This window comes from Narcine bancroftii, chromosome 5, assembly GCF_036971445.1.
Source record: "Narcine bancroftii isolate sNarBan1 chromosome 5, sNarBan1.hap1, whole genome shotgun sequence".
Classification (NCBI taxonomy): Eukaryota; Metazoa; Chordata; class Chondrichthyes; order Torpediniformes; family Narcinidae; genus Narcine; species Narcine bancroftii.
In genome coordinates, this window is record NC_091473.1 from 1909187 (window position 1) to 1927728 (window position 18542).

The 18542-nt window shown below is 44.0% G+C and overlaps 1 protein-coding gene across 1 annotated transcript in view; it reads right to left on the reverse strand.

Moving 5' to 3' along the window:
• Positions 1–5755: 5755 nt before the first annotated feature.
• The window catches only part of LOC138763029 (guanine nucleotide-binding protein G(t) subunit alpha-1), a 78980-nt gene continuing 66193 nt past the window's right edge, over positions 5756–18542 (reverse strand). The window contains exons 5-8 of the mRNA XM_069936549.1: positions 16427–16555; positions 11563–11692; positions 7227–7380; positions 5756–5959 (exon numbers count right to left, since the gene is read on the reverse strand). Coding sequence (XP_069792650.1) covers positions 5769–5959; positions 7227–7380; positions 11563–11692; positions 16427–16555 — 604 coding nt within the window. The 3' untranslated portion in view covers positions 5756–5768. The remainder of the gene's footprint in view (positions 5960–7226; positions 7381–11562; positions 11693–16426; positions 16556–18542) is intronic.

Here is an 18542-nt window from a genome sequence, read left to right on the forward strand (position 1 = left end):
TTTACTTTTTTTTCCCCAACTTGCTTAATTTATAGATTTATTACTTGGCGTTTGGGGTGTTGTAACAAAGTTTGGATTGTTGCTGGGAGTCTCTGATAGCTACCTCTGGCATGTTCCTTACAGAAAATTATGGGGTGGGGGGGGGGGTCATCTTGCATCCCTGATATATGATTGATAAAACCATGAAAATGGGGACCCAACGTCTAAAGGTCAACTTGTACGCTGAAAAGTATGGTAAGTGGTATGTTGAGCTAATTCAGATGGCAAAAGCTTTTTAACCCAGAGCAAAATGAAGAAAGGATGTTAGATTCCCTTCCCTGGGAAGTATTAGTGAACACGATCAGTTTACGAACAACAATCAGGGGCGGCGTGGTTCGCACAACACCTTTACGGCGCCAGCGATTGGAATCTGGGTTAGAATCCCGCGCTGTGTAAGGAGTTTGTATGTTCTCCTCTGGGGCTCCGGCTTCCTCCCACCCTTCCAAATGTACTGGGGGCTGTAGGTTAATTGGGCGGTGTGGGCTAAAAGGCCTGTTATGTCTAGATTTAAATTTAATTTTGAAATTTAAATTTAACAATCTCGAGGTTTCAAGGCCCAGTCTTTTACTGACTTGAAAGTAAGCTTTCCTGCTGTCGGTGTGAAATTAATAATCTAAGTCCCTGAATGGAAGACCAGCTGTTTCACCACCACCACCACTACTGTAAAAACACATCTGTCCCTCAGCCCTTGGCAGCTCATTTAAACTGCCCATCTCTGGGGGTCAATATTGGAACCGAGGCATAAGTTATTTAGAGCTGTATCTGGGTGTGATAGTACAGACCTATCACCAATGTATATAGTTACAGTATCTAGAGTATGTAATGACTGTGCTTACAGCGATTGGCTGAGAGCTTAGCCATGCCTACTGTCTGGGCCTTAAAGGGTTGTGTCCCTAGCCAGGTCAGATCATTCCGGATTGGTCGGCCACCTGTGAAGAGTTCCTGTCTTTTGCTAATAAAATTGTAGAGCTCGTCGAAAGAACCAAAGACTTGTTGATCCAAACCAAGGCTTTTATTAGCAAAAGACAGGAGCTCTTCACAGGTGGCCGACCAGTCCAGAATGATCCGACCTGGCTAGGGACATAACCCTTTAAGGCCCAGACAGTAGGCGTGGCTAAGCTCTCAGCCAATCGCTGTAAGCACAGTCATTACACTCTAGATACTGTAACTATATACATTGGTGATAGGTCTGTACTATCACACTGGGTGACCAGCTCTTTGACGTGCTGAAAAGAACAAAATTGCACCAGTTGCATTGGAATGGTCAAGGTTACTGCATTCCCTCTTTAGAACCATAGAACATTACAGCACAAACTGGTCTCCTCAGCCCTTCTAGTCCATGCTGAAACTTTTTTTCTGTTTAGTCCCACTGACCTCCACCCAATCCCTAGGCTTCCATACCTCTCCCATTCCTGTACATGTCCACATCCTTCTTAAATGTTACAATTGAACCTGCATTCTCCACTTCAGATGGAAAATCATTCCACACTCTCTGAAGTTCCCATCATGTTCCCCCTAAATACTTCCATTTTCATTCTTAAACCATGTCCTCTGGTTTGTATCTCAGTGGAAAAAGCCTATTTTCATTTACTCTATTTCCCCCTCATAATTCTGTATACATCTATCAAATCTCCCCTCATTCTTCTATACTCCAGGGAATAAAGTCCTAACCTGTTTAACTTTTCCCGATAACTCAGTTCCCCTTGGACAGCATGGTTAGCATAGCGGTTAGCGCAACGCCTTTACAGCCCCAGCGATTGTCGATTGGAATTCAAATTCCGTGCTGTCTATAAGGAGTTTGTACCTTCTCCCTGTGTCTGCGTGGGTTTCCCCTGGGGTTTCTGGTTTCCTCCCACCCTTCAAAACGTACCTGGTGTGTGGGTTAATTGGGTGTAAACTGGGCGGCATGGACTTAAGGGGTGAATTGGCCAGTTACCGTGCTGTATGTCTAAATTTTACACACACATTTGCCTATATTTGGAAATGTGTCCTATAACCATCAGCTCATGTTTTCTGATAGGGAAAATGCAGCTATTTGATTAGAATTTCAGTCATAACTGTGTAGAATCCAAAATCTATGATGTGATTGGATGTGTACAATTGCAACATTTATATTAAAAAAAGCATTTGAGCAGATATATGGACTAGGAAGGTTTAGAGCAGAGGTTCTCAAACATTTTTCCACTCACATTCCACCTTAAGTATTCCCTATACCATCAGTGCTCTGTGATTAGTAAGGGATTCCTTAAGGTGGGATGTGGGTATGAAAACCACTGTTTTAATCATCCCTCATTGACTCGTTATGTGCCTGGTTTCATAACTCCAAAGGAAATGGGCCAATGACAATTTTTCTCAAGCAAAATATTTCAGTAACAATTGGGTCTAGAGCAGTGGTTCTCAAGCTTCCCTTTCCCCCTCACATCCCACCTTAAATAATCCCTTACTAATCACAAAGCACTTGTGACATAGGGATTACTTAAGGAGGTAAGTGAGTGGAAAGAAAAAGGCTAAGAACCACTGGTCAAAAGGAATATGGGCCAAATGCATAGTTCAGACAGGAAATGGTGAGCATGGCCAATTCCCATGTTGAACAGCTCCATGGTGTTAGAAGAGCGTGCGCTTGTAAAACTCTCTTCATAAGCAGCAATTCAAAGATGTAATGGATTGATGCCATCCAAAAGTTGGTTAATTGCCCGTTTGAATGATTATTTCACAGCTGTTGTATTTCTGCTGGCGTTTTATTAAATTTACACAATCTTTCTCAGCACTCGACTGGGAGCCATTTTGTCCCCAACTATTCAAGGGGTGGTTCGAACTGTACGCAGGCAAACCCTGCGATGTGTTACTTCAATTAGCACAAAATTCAGTTAACAAGATTTGGAAAACTGCAACCATTTCCTGTTTTGCGTGTGTGATTATTCAGTTACCCGCGAGATCTTTCTGGAAATTTCTAGAAAACTCGAGTTACAAGTAGATCGTGTGAAGGGCCCTAAATAAAATGTGTGCAAATCAGCCAGACTCTGTGTGACCCCCTATTAAATATGGATAAAAGAAAGTATGGAGAAGAGTCTGACTATGATCTTAAAAGGAAAAGAAAAACAATTACTTGAAGAAAAATTGAAGTTATTAAAATCGGACACTATCTGGGCTACATTGAGTCAATGGTACACACAATTTTAAGAAGCATGAACCTAAAGAACAAGGTAAAGTTGCATCAGTCTAAGCGCAAATTACTCGAAACAGAAGTCCATTTAATGATTGAAATGGAATGGCTACTTCATTTTTGCATTGAGGATTGTAACCAAAAGTGAATATCACTTTGCACAAAAAACATTCAAACCAAAGCTTTTAAACATCTTTTCAATGCTTTAAGAAAATAAATTTCAAGGGGATACAGAAACACTTGCTGCAAGTTTAGGTTGGTTTGACATCAAATAGGATGACGCATCCTAAGAATTGCAGGGGAAGCTGCCAGCAAAATGATCCTGCAAAATTTCCAGAACTTTTTTCAAAAAGGATTTGAACTTGTTGAAGCCGCCAAGGATTTTTTAAATTTAACATGGAAAGCGACATGGAAATCCGCGGCATAATGAGGGGGAAAATATCAAAATCTGTGCAGTCAACTTTGGACAAATATTTTTCTAAGAAATAGTTATGATGTAATTATGATTTTTCATTTATTTCATAATTATTTTTAATAATATCAATTTTGACATTGTATGCAGCTAAAAGTTGTTTTTTAAAATGCATTTTTGTCTTGATGGATGATCTGAAAGGACAGGGATTGTAATTATTCCCATTCTATTAATCACTTAATGGGAATTTGTCTTGCGCAAGTTTAAAAAAAAATTAGGACAAATTAATCACGTGATGCTGGGTTTGCCTATATTTTTGTGAGTGGAGCCTCTAGAGGCCTCCTTGCTTTACAGCAAAACACTGAAAGGACAATCATATTCTGATCTCCTCTATAGACCATTAAGATGCACTACAGTAACTGAACTGGGCCTGTCTCGTGGGTGATCCCTCTATGGTTGTTACAATTCACTGCAATATTGCTTGCAATACACAAGTGCTGGAAAACTCGACAGGTAAAGCAGCATCAAGTTTGTCAAGTCTTCTCTAAGTGTGGCCTCTACAGCTCACTCCGCATGGATTACTTTGTGCTCATGGCTGGGCTTTATACACTATCATAACTAATAAAATATGCAGATTGGTTTGTTATCTATTTGTTAACGGGAAAATGTTACATGCAAACAATTGTGCAGCTGATGGAAAACCAGGACCAGTCACCAACCCATGGACAGGTAGCTCATGGACTTCAGCCCCCCCCTCCCACACTGGAATTTGGGGAGTTAAATTGTGATTGAAATTTCTGCTAGTGTTCCAGGGTTTACCTGATTTGGTGGTATCCGAGGGGAAAAATGGACAGATTGATTGGATGGGTTTAGAGGGACATGAGCCAAATTCAGGCAGGTGGACTAGTGTAGATGAGTAGCAAGGTTGGGGCAATGTTGTTACGGAGCCAGCGACTTGGATTCAAGTCTGGCACTATCTGTAAGGAGTTTCCTCCCACCTTTTTTTAAAAAAAGAAAAATGTACGGGGGCTATAGGTTAATTGGGGTATTTGGGTAGCATGGGCTTGTGGTCCAGAAGGGCCTGTTGCTGTGCTGTATATCCAAATTAAAAATTAGAAATTATGGTCACCATTGGGCAACTTGGGCCAAGGTCCTGTTTCCATGCTAAATGACTATTATTCCATGAATATCGAATTATTCTTTGGATAGGCAGTCGCTGCTTGTGTCCACAAGTTATTGGTGTGTCCATGACCATATTGACTGTGATGTTTTCTGCAAACCAGGTTCAGAAACCCCTGGATTCAACTGCTGTGCAATGGAATAGGTCGTTTTCTTGCAGTAACATAAATTCCTAAGAGGAAAAAGTTGTAAGACAATTTGTTAATAGTGTGAGCAGGTGGGGTTTATTTGCTTAATACAATTAGCAATAAATTACAGGACACGATAACTTTGCCTTTAATATGGTAATCTATTAGGAGAGCTGACCTAAAATCAAACGTGGAAAGTTTTAAGGTGCTCCTTAAGAGGGAAAGAGAAAGTAAGGGGGGGGGGGTGGTGGTGAAATTTAAATGGAAGGTTCGATTGAGCATAGAATGTAGTACCGCAAGACCCTGCAGAGGACAGTGAAGTCAATGGAAAAGACAATTGGGGGCTCTCTTCCTACCATGACAGATGTCTACAACACTCCATACAGGTGAAAGGTGCTAACACCCCTCGTGCAAACTGTTCTCCCTTCTGCTATCTGATAGGGGGTACTGCAGCACTCAGGGCCCTTGCATCTAGATTGGGCAAGTTTTTTTTTCCCCAATCCATCAGGCTCCTGAATTCCCAGAACATTTTAGGATAGGGTACAGAGGACTGTTACTGTACAGGTTTTAATATTGTGCTTAACTTCTATTCTAACTTGTATTTATGTAAATATGCTCTGTGGTCCTGGAGAAATGCTATCACGTCTTTACCGTGTGAGCATGGTATGAATGATAAATAAAGGTGACAACTTGAATTGTGGGTTAAGGCAGTTCCCAACTGTAGTGTCAAATGTAAAGGAGCTCAATCATCTGGGGTGACAGAGGGAGAAGGAGTGAGTGTGGAGGATGCATTTTAAACTTGATTATCACTCTTGTCTGATACATACCTCAGCAGGCCAGGATAAGTCTAGAACAGACCACAATCTTTCAAGTTCTCCTTGATGATGATGTCTGTCACAGCATCAAACACAAACTTGACGTTCTCTGTGTCTGTGGCACAGGTCATGTGTGAGTAGATCTCCTTCACATCTCTCCTCATGTTTAATTCCAGGAACTGGACTTTAATGTAGTTTCCAGCATCTTCCATTGAGTTGTTCCCTGCAAGAAGAACCCAACTGGATTCAGTGCGGAGAATATTCCCTGCTTTGCTTGGACATGCAGTATTGTTTTCTCTTTAATTTGGGGCTATAACACAGTAACAGCCATTCCCACTACACCATGCTGCGCAAATACACCAATTAACTTACACACCAAGGTAGGGCATAACACAGTAAATGGAAGAACACTGAGGAGTGCGGAGGAACAAAGGGATCTGGGAATGCAGGTACATAATTCCCTGAAAGTGGTGTCGCAGGTAGACAGGGTTGTGAAGAAAGCTTTTGGTATCTTGGCCTTCATAAATCAAAGTATTGAGCACGGGAGTTTGGATGTTGTGTGAGGTTGTACAAGACATTGGTGAGGTCAAATTTGGAGTATTGTGTGCATTTCTGGTCCACAGGAAGGATATCAGTAAGATTGAAAGAGTGCAGAGAAGATTTACCAGGATGTTGCCGGGTCTTCAGGAGTTGAGTTACAGGGAAAGATTAAACAGGTTGGGACTTTATTCCTCAGAATAAATGGAAGGTTCGATTGAGCATAGAATGTAGTACCGCAAGACCCTGCAGAGGACAGTGAAGTCAGTGGAAAAGACAATTGGGGGCTCTCTTCCTAACATGACAAATGTCTACAACACTCCATACAGGTGAAAGGTGCTAACACCCCTCGTGCAAACTGTTCTCCCTTCTGCTATCTGATGAATGAGGGGATGAGGGGAGATTTGATAGAGGTTTAGAAAATTGAGGGGTATAGACTGAGCAAATGTGAGCACGCTTTCCACTTAGATTAAGAGAGATAAATACAAGAGGACGTGGCTTTAGGCTGAAAGGGTTAAGGGGAACATTAGGGGGAACTTTTTCACTCAGTGGTGGGAGTATGTAACAAGCCACCATCTGACATGGTAAATGCAGGGTCACACTTGGGGTCTTAAGAATAAATTGGATAGATACATGGGTGGGAGAGGTCTGGAGGGTTATGGAATGGGCGCAGGTCAGTGGGACTAGTGGAATGATGTTTTTGGGACAGACTAGAAGGGCCAAATGGCCTGTTTTCAGTGCTGTAGTGCTCTATGGTTCTAAACACCCCATATGATTTTTGAGTGTGGGAGGAAACCAGAGGAGACTGATGTAGGTCATGGGTAAAATTTACAAACGCTTTAGATGGCAATGGATTTGGAACTGGGTTGCTGGTGTTGTAGCAGTTATACACTAACTGTTCCATCCCAGAGGCAACACTATGGCAAAAGGAGGACAACAGCGTTTATACTGACCATCATAGTCTGGGAAACAGATGCTCAGGTGGGTCTTCTTGATCTTTTCCTGGAACACGTCCTTCTTGTTGAGGAAGAGGACGATGGAAGTTGCGATGAAGTAACGATGATTGCAGATACTGTTGAAGAGATGCAGGCTCTCGTGCATACGGTTCTGTCAATGAGACAATGGAATGGAGAAAGAAATTTGAACTGAATTTTGGATCACTGGTTCCCATGCCACAGTTGGGAGTCTGAAATCACACATTGCTCGTACTTGTTTTGAACTTGGTCCATTTGAAAGCTTTGTGTTTGGACTGTGGACATTCTCTGCTTCCCAAACCTCACCTGAGGAGCAAATGAGATTTTCCTCAAAGGTACTAACTTTTAGAAGAAGAATCAGAACTTATTGTCATGAACAGGTCACATCATTTGTTGTCTTGTGGCAGAATAACAGTACAATGCAAATATTGCTATAAATTACATTTCAAAAAGAAATAAATAGTGCAAGAAAATAGGATAAAGTGAGGAAGTGTCTGTGGTTCATTGATTATTCAGGAATCTGATGGGATTGGGGAAGAAGCTGTCCTTGTGCCGCTGAGTGCTCGTCTTCAGGCTCCTGTACCTTTTTCCTCATGGTAGCAGGGTGAACAGGGTGCTGGGGTCCTTGAGGGTAGAGGGTGCTTAAGACATGGCCTTTTGTAGATGTCTTCAATGGAGTGAAGACTGGTGCCTGTGATGTCACAGGCTGAGTTAACAACCATCTGGAGTTTTTTCCTGTCCTGTGTATTAGCACCTCCACAACAGACAGTGATACAACTGCCGATCCCTCAATGAAGACTTGCTTTCATCCTGAGGTCCACAATCATTTCCTTGGTTTTGCCAACTTTGAGTGCAAGGTTGTTGGTGTGACACCACTCAACCAGCTGATCTATCTCCCTCCTGGACGCTTCCTCATTGCCATCTTAGATTCTGCTGACAGTGGCGTCATTGGCAAATTTGCAGACAGCGTTTGAATTGTGCCTGGCCACAGTCATGGGTGTAGAGAGAGCAGAGCTGAGGGCTAAGCATACACTTTTTTTTCTTTAGATGGTGGTTCTTTCTGGGGTCCGAATCCAGAGGAAAGAGCCAATTTACAGTGATATAGTTGAAGTGGGATCACAGTCTGCAATGACTCACCAATCAACCATTTGCACTAATCCAATACTAATTCCATTTGTTATTCTCCCACACTTTCTTCAACTCCCCCTTCACCCTCTGCTCCACACCCTCAAGACCTTGACATTTTACTGACAAAGTAGAAGCAAATTAATCTACCAGCTCATATGTTTTTTGGCATGTGAGAGGAAAGCTGAGCAGCTGGAGAGAAGTGGCAAACTCCCCCCCACCTCCCCCCAGGCAGTGGCCGAGATCAGGATTGAACCCAGAACCTGGTGTGACAAGCCCACTTTTCTGCCAGCTGCCCAACCAGTCTTCTCTAATCGACATGAAATCAGGAACCATGGCCAAAAAAAGACCTCGCATGGGTGGTGACAGATCAGTTAGAGTAATCACAAATGGGAACCAGGGAACGTGGAGTAGAGGTGTTCCAATGGGACAATTTTCCTTTGAAACTGAATGATCTTCTGTTCACAGTGCTGAGTATTAGGACTTGGGGGGCGGGGGGTGGGGGGGTTACATCCCACTTTAAGTAATCCCTATGCCATCGGTGCTCTGTGATTAGTAAGAAATTGGTTAAGGTGGGATGTAAGTGGGAAGGGGAGGTTGAGAATCACTGCTGTAGACCCAATTATTACTGAAATATTTTGCTTGAGAAAAATTGTCATTGGCCCATTTCCTTTGGAGTTATGAAACCAGGCACATAACGAGTCAATGAGGGATGATTAAAACAGTGGTTTTCATACCCACATCCCACCTTAAGGAATCCCTTACTAATCACAGAGCACTGATGGTATAGGGAATACTTAAAGTGGGAAGAAAAAAGTCACGAACCCACTTAGTTACAGTAACCAATCCTTAAGGATTATATTGAATGTATTGATGCTTTCATCCATATCCTTTCTTCTCAACCAGCTGCTACCTGCTGCATTTAATAGCTTTTCCAACAATAAATTTTGAATTTTAGTTTAGAGATACAGGACGGTAACATGCCCTCCCGGTTCATGTGCCCCCGCTGCCCAAATACACACATGAACTCCTATAATACAAAAAAACTTGAGGCTTCTGCGTAGTAATTTTTGTTCTGAATTTGGCAAAGAATTTTAAGGATATCTTTAAAGAAGGTTCAATGAAGTTTCTTTCTTTCTTCTTTGGCTTGGCTTCGCGGACGAAGATTTATGGAGGGGTATGTCCACATCTGCTGCAGGCTCGTTGGTGACTGACAAGTCCGATGTGGGACAGGCAGGCACGGTTGTAGCGGTTGCAAGGGAAAATTGGTGGGTTGGGGTTGGGTATTGGGTTTTTCCTCCTTTGTCTTTTGTCAGTGAGGTGGGCTCTGCGGTCTTCTTCAAAGGAGGTTGCTGCCCGCCGAACTGTGAGGCGCCAAGATGCATGATTGGAGGCGATATCAGCCCACTGGCGGTGGTCAATGTGGCAGGCACCAAGAGATTTCTTTAAACAGTCCTTGTACCTCTTCTTTGGTGCACCTCTGTCTCGGTGGCCAGTGGAGAGCTCGCCATAGAACACAATCTTGGGAAGGCGATGGTCCTCCTTTCTGGAGATGTGACTCACCCAGCACAGTTGGGTCTTCAGTAACGTGGATTCAATGCTTCCGGCTCTGCCAGCTCGAGTACTTCGATGTTGGTGATGAAGTCACTCCAATGAATGTTGAGGATGGAACGGAGACAGCGCTGATGGAAGCGCTCTAGGAACCGTAGGTGATGCCGGTAGAGGACCCATGATTCGGAGCCGAACAGTAGCGTGGGTATGACAACGGCTCTGTACACGCAGTTAAACTCTGCAAAAGTGGAACAATGAAAGCCAAAATGTTGGATGAAGCTGCCTTTGAAGGTTTTTTGTTTTCAATAGGACCTCCTGCAAGCCCTTGGGCAATTTGACCAGATTGCATTGCTAACCTGAATGTCTTGTGGAGTTGGCAAGAATTATATCCTTTATTTTCAGCGGTGCAGGAATCTGATTTTGTGGGGGACTATTGTTAATTGTCGCTTGCAGCAAGATGCAATCGCAAAGAAGGCTCGCCAACGGCTATATTTTGAGATGTCTGAGGGGGATTCGATTTTTGTTGTCGAGACTCTTGTAAACTTCTACAGGTGTATGGTGGAGAGCATTCTGGCTGGTTGCATCACTGCCTAGTATGGAGGTGCCAACTCTCAGGACAAGAATAAACTCGAGGGTTGTAAACTCAGCCTGTGACATCACAGGCACCAGACTTTACTCCATTGAGGACATCTACACGAGGCGGTGTCTTAAAGCAGCCTCTATCCTCAAAGACCCCCACCACCCAAGCCATGCCCTCTTCACTCTGCTACCATCGGGGGAAAAGGTACAGGAGCATAAAGACGAGCACTCAGCGGCACAAGGACAGCTTCTTCTCCGCTGCCATCTGATTCCTGAATAATCAATGAACCAAAGACACTGCCTCACTTTTCACGCACTGTTGTTATTTTTTTCATATATACTAATGTTGTAAGATGGTTATGAATGTTTGCACAGTGACGCTGCTACAAAACACTGAATTTCATGACTTGTTCATGTCAATAAATTCTGATGCATCTTGGCTTGACTGAGAATGCAATGGGGTTGGTGAAGGGGCTGGGAGTTGTGCAAAGGGGTGTGGTTTTGGGCAATTTCTGGATGGATAAACCTTCCACATCTTAAATTAGGTCATGAAGGCAACAGATGCATCGGTTAAGTCCTGCTTGTGCAAGGTGGCATGTTTGCCTGAAGGCAAATAGCCAAAAAAACAAGGACTTCTTCTTCCCCTCTGCCATCAGATCTCTGAATGGTCAAAACACCACAGACACTACTTTGATTTTTTCTTTTGAAAGTTACTTATAGCAATTTTGAACCTGCAGTGGTGCCTCAAAACAACAAATTTTGTGACATGTTCATGACAACCAATTCTGAATTTGGCATTGAGAATACACTTGGGCTGACATTATATTGTCCACTTGTGTCGAGTGTTTCAGATGGTGAGATCCTAGCTTAAATTTGGTGAATTATTCCTGACCTTGGGAATGCCAGAGGTGATGGGATTGTCAGGGCTTGCGGTGGTAATTGAGCAAGGCTGTGTTGGGCCTTGACTTTCTGAGAAGGATGCTCTATTATCTCCACTTCCACCCTGTCGGTGGCTGGAGGGGAGGGGTGAATCCGCCCTCGGGTTTCCCCAACCACTTACCACTTCATCATCCTCTACCAGGACCATGTCGTAGGCGCTGAGAGCAGCGATGAAGATAATGCACGTGACACCTTCAAAGCAGTGAATCCACTTCTTGCGTTCAGAACGCTGGCCCCCTACATCAAACATCCTGCGGAGGGGAGAGGAAGGAAGTGGAGATCAAGCAGAGCTGATCATAAACTTCCATGAGGGAGATATGAGCCAGTGATCATTGGGTGACCTGTAGCAGCTGCTCTGGATATTGGAGTGCAGATGCTCATTATGATGAGGGCATCAATGAAACTGTAACGGAATGAGTTCCCAATGCAGAAGCAGGACCAGCCTTTGTTACTGTTTCTGTTTCATTTGACCACCTCATCTTGCATCTTAGCCCATCAATATCTTCAGATTCAATCTTCACACACACATCTAGTTTCTACTTATGTTCATCGTCTCTGCTCCCCCATTAATTAAAAGTTTCACATTCTAGCCACCTTCCTAATAAAGGAATTTCTTTCTCTCTATTGCCAGACTTTTATATGGATCACCACTGCAGACAGCTATGCAAAGTGCTGCTTCAAGAAGGCAGCCAAAATCTTAAAGGACCCCATCCCTCTGGTCATAATCTTTTCTCACTGCTACTTTTGGGCAGAAGACCAGCTCCTCCAAGTTCAAGAACCGTTTCTTTCCAAGAACTATCATGCTCTTGAACATGTCACACACCAGCCCCACACCATGCCATGATGCCAAACTCTTCTTCTGTTGTCTCCTTCTCCGGGCCTACTTCCATGACTGCGACTCTCCAACCCCCCTACCCAAGGCCCTTTCTCCTGCTTTAACCCTTCTTCCTCCTCTTGGACATCTCATCCTGGCCATCTGCCCACTTGGGATCTTTAGATTTCCAATGGCTGCTGTGATGCCAACTGTCACAACTTCTCCACTCCCCTCTCTCATTCTAATCTCATCTCCTCTGAATGATCTGTCCTCCACTCTCTCTGCAACAATCCCAACCTCACTATCAAACCCTCTGACAAGGGCAGGGCTGTTGTGGTCTGGCGCACTGACTGCTACCTTGCTGAGGCCAGACAACAGCTCTCAAACATGTCCTTCTCATTATCCCTTCCACAGGACCCCACCACAGCTCATCAAGCCACCAGTTCCAACACCATCACCTCTGGTCACCTCCCTCCCACGCACGTCATTGTTTCCCATCCCTGCACTGCCCTATTCTACCTCTTTCCCAAGATACACAAACCCAATCGTTTCCACTTACCCTTGCTCCACTGAACTAGTGTTGTCTTACAATCACTATCTTTTCCCTATCTACATCTGCGATTATGTCATCTACCCTCCATCTCTTCAATGACTTCAGGTTCCCTGAACTGGACTGGCTCATTTCCACTATAGAGGTCCAATCATTTTATACTCCCTACCCCATTCAGAGGTCTCAAAGCATTTTGTTTCTTTTTTGGCAAGAGACCTGACCAGTTACCCTTCATGACCACCCACCTCCACCTGGAAGAACTTGTTTTCATTCTGAATAACTTCACCTTTGACTCGTCTCATTTCCTTCAAATCAGAGTAGCCATGGATACCCACATGGGTCCTTGCTACGCCTTCCTCTTTGTGGGCTTTGTAGAGCAATCCATCCTGCAAGCCTACACAGGAGAGGCCCCTCAACTCTTCCTCTGCTTATATCGATGACTGCATCGGGGCTGCCTCCTGCACCTGTGATGAGCTCATCAACTTCATTCACTTCGGTGCGAACTTCCACACCGATCTCAAACTCACCTGGTCCATTTTCGACAACACTCTCCCTTTTTCTTGATCTCTCTGTCCTCCTCTCCGGAGACAAGCTTTTCACTGACTTATATTACAAACCAACCAACTCCCACAACTACCTCGACTACACTTCCTCACACCCTGTCCCCTCCAAGGATTCTATTCCCTTCTTGCAATTTCTCCATCTCTGCTGCATCTGTTCCCAAGATGAGGTCTTCCAGTCCAAATCTTCAATAATGTCTGCCTTCTACAAATGTGGCTTCTCTTCCACCATCAACTCAGCCCTCACCCGCATCTCCTCCATTTAACGCTCCTCTGAACCCACACATAACAAATGCAGGATTCCCCTTGTCCTTACCCAACCAGCCTCTGCCTCCAACACATTATCCTCTGTAATTTCCGCCACCTAAAACATGATCACTCTACCAGTCACCTCTTCCCCTCTCCTCTCTCCTTTGCTTTCTGTAGGGACTGCTTCCATCATGAATCACTCGTCCCTTTTCACCAATCGTCCCCCCGGCATCATCCCCTGTGGCTGCAGGAGGTGCCACACTTGTGCCCATACCTCCTCCCTCACCACAATCCATGTCCCTCAACGGGCCTTTCAAGTGAAGAAACACGTGAATCTGCTGGAGTTATCTACTGCATCCGGTGCTCCCTTTGTGGCCTTGTCTACATCAGAAAAACTGGCACACACTGGGAGATCACTTTGCCAACTACCTTTGCTCTGTCTGCCTCAGTGACAGGGATCTCCCAGAGCCACCATTTCATTTCTGTGTCACACTCCCACACTCGTATGTCTGCCCATGGCCTCATGTACTATCCCACCAAGAGTACCTGTAAATTGTAGGAACAACACTTGATTTTCCATCTAGGCACTCTCCAGCCAGATGGCATTAACCTCGATCTCTCTGGTTTCTGTGAACTTGCTCTCCTTTCCTCTTCCCCTTGTCTTCTTCACCCTGTTCCCTCTATTCCAGAGCCATCCCTCCTCCCCTTGTTGACTGCTGTGCCCTCTCTCCTTTCTCCCTGCCTTTGTGACCCCTTACCCTTTTATTTGAATGCCTGTCGACATTTTTCCATACCCTGATAAAGGGTTCAAGCCTGAAACGATGGTTATGTATCTTTGCTTGTATGAAATGTGCTTTTTGACCTCCTGAGTTCTTCCAGCTTTGTGTTTTTACCACAAAGAGCTTGTCTGCACTATTGCAAAGTATCTATTTTCTTGAACAATATAACTGAATATTTATTACCTATTTGGCTTTTCTGTTTCTCTTTTAATTCAATTTATTGTAGACTTTTTTAAATAGAGCACCTGTTCAACTGAAATAAATAAGAATTTCAGTGCATAGGTAGATTTTTCTGGTTATCCATCCCGTAGGAGGAGGATGATTCCTTTCAGTCAGTTTGTGGGGTTTATACCCCTCCTCAGAAAGGAGCAGCATGTGTGTGAATGGATTGAGGTGAGTAAGGGGTTGCACAGGTCCAGACCAATCCTCTCAACATCCCCTCCTGGATCCAGTGGCATGGTGAGGTCCAAGACGCCTGAGGGAAGTTCTGTTCCAGACCAAGCTTTGATGCAAGGGATGCCCTTTCTGTGCCTCATGGCACACATTTGCTAGATGGCCGTTGACCCCATGCGAGGGTTCACCCGCCCTTTGACAGGTCTTGTTTTTCATCCTTCAGGGTGTCTATCCATTGTCCGCACCAGGCAAGCCTGGTGGGGGAGCAGGTTTGTAGCCGACCATGCAACTAATTGTGGTACTGGGTTACATGGTACCAGTAGCACTCAGATGAGTGACCTGACCTCAATATGTTCATTATACAATGTATAAAGAACATGGAATGTTAAACCCATTTGACTCATGATGTTGTGCTGACCTACTCCACAACAATCTAATCCTTCCCTATCTAGCACCCGGAAAACTTCATTTATCTGTCTAAGAGTCTTAAACATTCTTATTGTATGAGGCTCCTCCTCCAACAATCCTGGCAATGCAATAAACACGTTAACATTGTTGTCGTCTCACATTGGTTAAAAATGTTGCCTCTGCTCTATTATAACTGATATCCTTCTGTAACTCTGCTGTGCTTTTAACTGATACCCTGTGCTGGTTGACCAGATGAACTGCTGCTCAACAAACTTTCTCATTGTACCTCAACACTTTTGGCAGTAGTCTTGAATTTCATACAAGCAAAGATACTTAACCATCGTTTCAGGCTTGAACCCCTTATCAGGGTATGGAAAAATGTCGACAGGCATTCAAATAAAAGGGTAAGGGGTGGGGGGAGAGAGACGTGGTCACAAAGGCAGGAGGTAATGCGTGGAGAAAGGAGGGAGGGCACAACAGTCAACAAGTCCTCAATTCTTAATTTACAAGACGAAGGTGGTTTTGTGTTCTTTGTACCAAATCGAAACAGCTTTCCATACAATTCAGCCAAGTGGCCTCAGTGGGTTGTGTTAATGGCTCATTTCTGTTGCATTCTGTTGCAGACTTGGTACCAACCCCACCATGGTAATACCAGCATGGTGGCACCTTTCCAGACAAACTGCTTCTTTTGAGCTGACTGCTCACGACGGCTAGAAAATGACTATACTCCAAGGCATTGGCCTTGACTTCAATCTCTGCATTTGGCATAGCAAGTGCAACAAGAGGGGTGAGAATGATGCCCCAGTCTCTATATTCACTGAGTAGCCCCCTTACTAGTCACACAGTTATTTTAATTCTGAACCAGAAAGAATTGAGGGCAGGAAAAATGTCAATTTCTAAAGAGTCCCAACCATCTCCTCAACATTTTGTGACCATGTAATACTCATTACTATTTATACCAGGGCCTGGTGTGTGGTTATGTTTGTCCGAGGAGCCAGTTGTGGGACCACAGCTACGGATCGACTTGATGTGAAGTGGGGGAGGTGTGGAACCAGAGATACGAGAGAAGGAGCAGGTGTAGGATCACAGCTACAGGTCGACGGGATGGAGGAGGTGTGGGACCAGAGGTGCAGGCCGACAGGATGGAGGAGGCGTGGGACCAGAGGTGCGGACGGATGGGATATAGAGTGGGTTAGTGCTGCAGCTGGGTACCCTGATGCCAATACCACTACCTGAAGTTTAGATCTTTGAATCCGAACTGGGTCTCAATGATGCCAGTCGTTTTCACACGAGAGCGTAGCACGTCTTGCTCCGTGGGGAGGTAGCCTGGCTGTACAATTCGATCTAAGTCATTGAGGTAACTAGAGCAGTCAAATGAAAAACAATGCATTAGGAGTCAGTCAAAACCATCGGCTACCTGTCGATGTTTCTGCAGAGAAGCCAGGGTAACCAATGTCGTGCAATTCCCAGAAGTGCTGGAGATACTCAGCAGGTCGCGCAGCGCCTCTAGTAAGCAAAGGGATATAACCAACATTTCAGGTCTGAGGCATTGTCAATTTTCTCCAGCACTTTTGTGCATTGCTCTATAATCACATGATCTTTAGACCTTCCAGTTTAACTTTATAACCAATGTAGTGCCTGGGCTTTCTCGACCCACAGGTAGGTGCCAAAGACACTTTCTAGGTGTAAGATTTGAATTGCTTGCAGTTTTAACTCCCTGCATGCTGCCCCCTGCTTTGCTAAACAGGGGGAAAAGCAGTTCTGGTCTGGTTGGACCATCTCAGTTGTTTTATTCTCCAATCTATTCCGATTACTATTTCCTCCTACACAGTCTCAACATAGCTCAATAAATTACCTAATTTCCGATGGCACAATATTGCCTTCCAAATCCACCATTTTCAACCAACTTCTATGCTTTAGTTCTATCTGCTTTCCTTCCCTCCTCCTTTCAATTCAATCTCACCTGCTTCCCCATTACCTACCTGTTCTTTTAATCCCTCAGAAACCTTCCCTTTCCTTGCAATTTAACACTTGTTTCATCTCCAATTTCTCCCAGACCATCAAACTGTGATATTAACCCTGTTTCTTCCTCCACAGATGCTGCTTGACCTTGAATATTTTTGGCACATGAAATTTACACTAGGAATCCCATCATTTCTCTTCTTTATAAAGATCTACAGGTCAATATTTTTTGGTTCTATCATTAAGGTGTCCTTTTTGACTCCAATTCCTGTGTTGGAAGATTGTGTACGCAAGTTTCAGAATGTAACACGAAAAATAGGAGCAAAGTGGAGGCCATTTGGCCCTGCCATTCAATAAGATCATGGCTGATCCGGTCGTGAACTCAGCTCCACCTTTTTTCTCCATAAACCTTGAATTCTTCTATTTTGTATAAATCTGTCTATCCGTGTTTTAAATATATTTAATGAGGTAGCCTCCACTGCTTCCCTGGGCAGAGTTCCACAGATTCACCACTCCTTGGAAGAAGCAGTTCCTCCTCTTTTCCTGTCCTAAGCACACTTAGTTGTATCTTGATTTCCACAATTTCTGAACTCTGCTACCAGAGGAAACAACATTCCATCCTCTATCATACAGTATCTATCCCTTTTATGATTTTGTGTTATCTGAATTGGAGCCCGAGTACACCCCGAGTACATTTCAAACTGAGAGAGGAAACTGGAGACCCCAGGGAAAACCCATCGGAAGCAGAGAATGTACAATCTCCTTATGGACAGCCTGGGATTTTAACCCCAGACCTGATCTCCAGCTCTGTAAAGGTGTTGCGCCAACCGTGCAACCCTTGAAGATTAAAGATTACGGAACCACCTGAAGACCTCTGGGTGTTTTGGCTGGCATTCTTCAACTATCACCATAGAAGCAGATTCTTTTAACCCTATTAAACATGAGTTTGCAATTTGCTCCTTATGAAAATGGCCTCGGTTTTTGAGTAGACTGCAAAAAAAATTGAAAATTTGATGAAAGGTCTTTGATCTCTTTTTGTTTCTCTTTCCACATAATGCTGTTTGATCTGTTGAATGTTTCCAACATGCCCAGTTTTTATTTCAGGTTTCCACCAAGATCATTTGGTTACCAACACACGAAGGCCACGCTGCTAGCAATGCTGTCAGAACACCAGAGTTCGAAAATGGTGCTGTCTGTAAGGAGTTTGTATGTTCTCCCCTGTCTGTGTAGGGTTTCTCTGGGTACTCTGCTCTCTTCTCACCCTTCAAAAATGTAACGAGGCTGTAGGTCAATTGGGCGGCATGGGTTTCAAGGCGCTGTGTTGTATCATTTATTTAAAAAATAAATTGAACCAAGCCTGTTGTAAAATTGCAAGAATTATTGTTT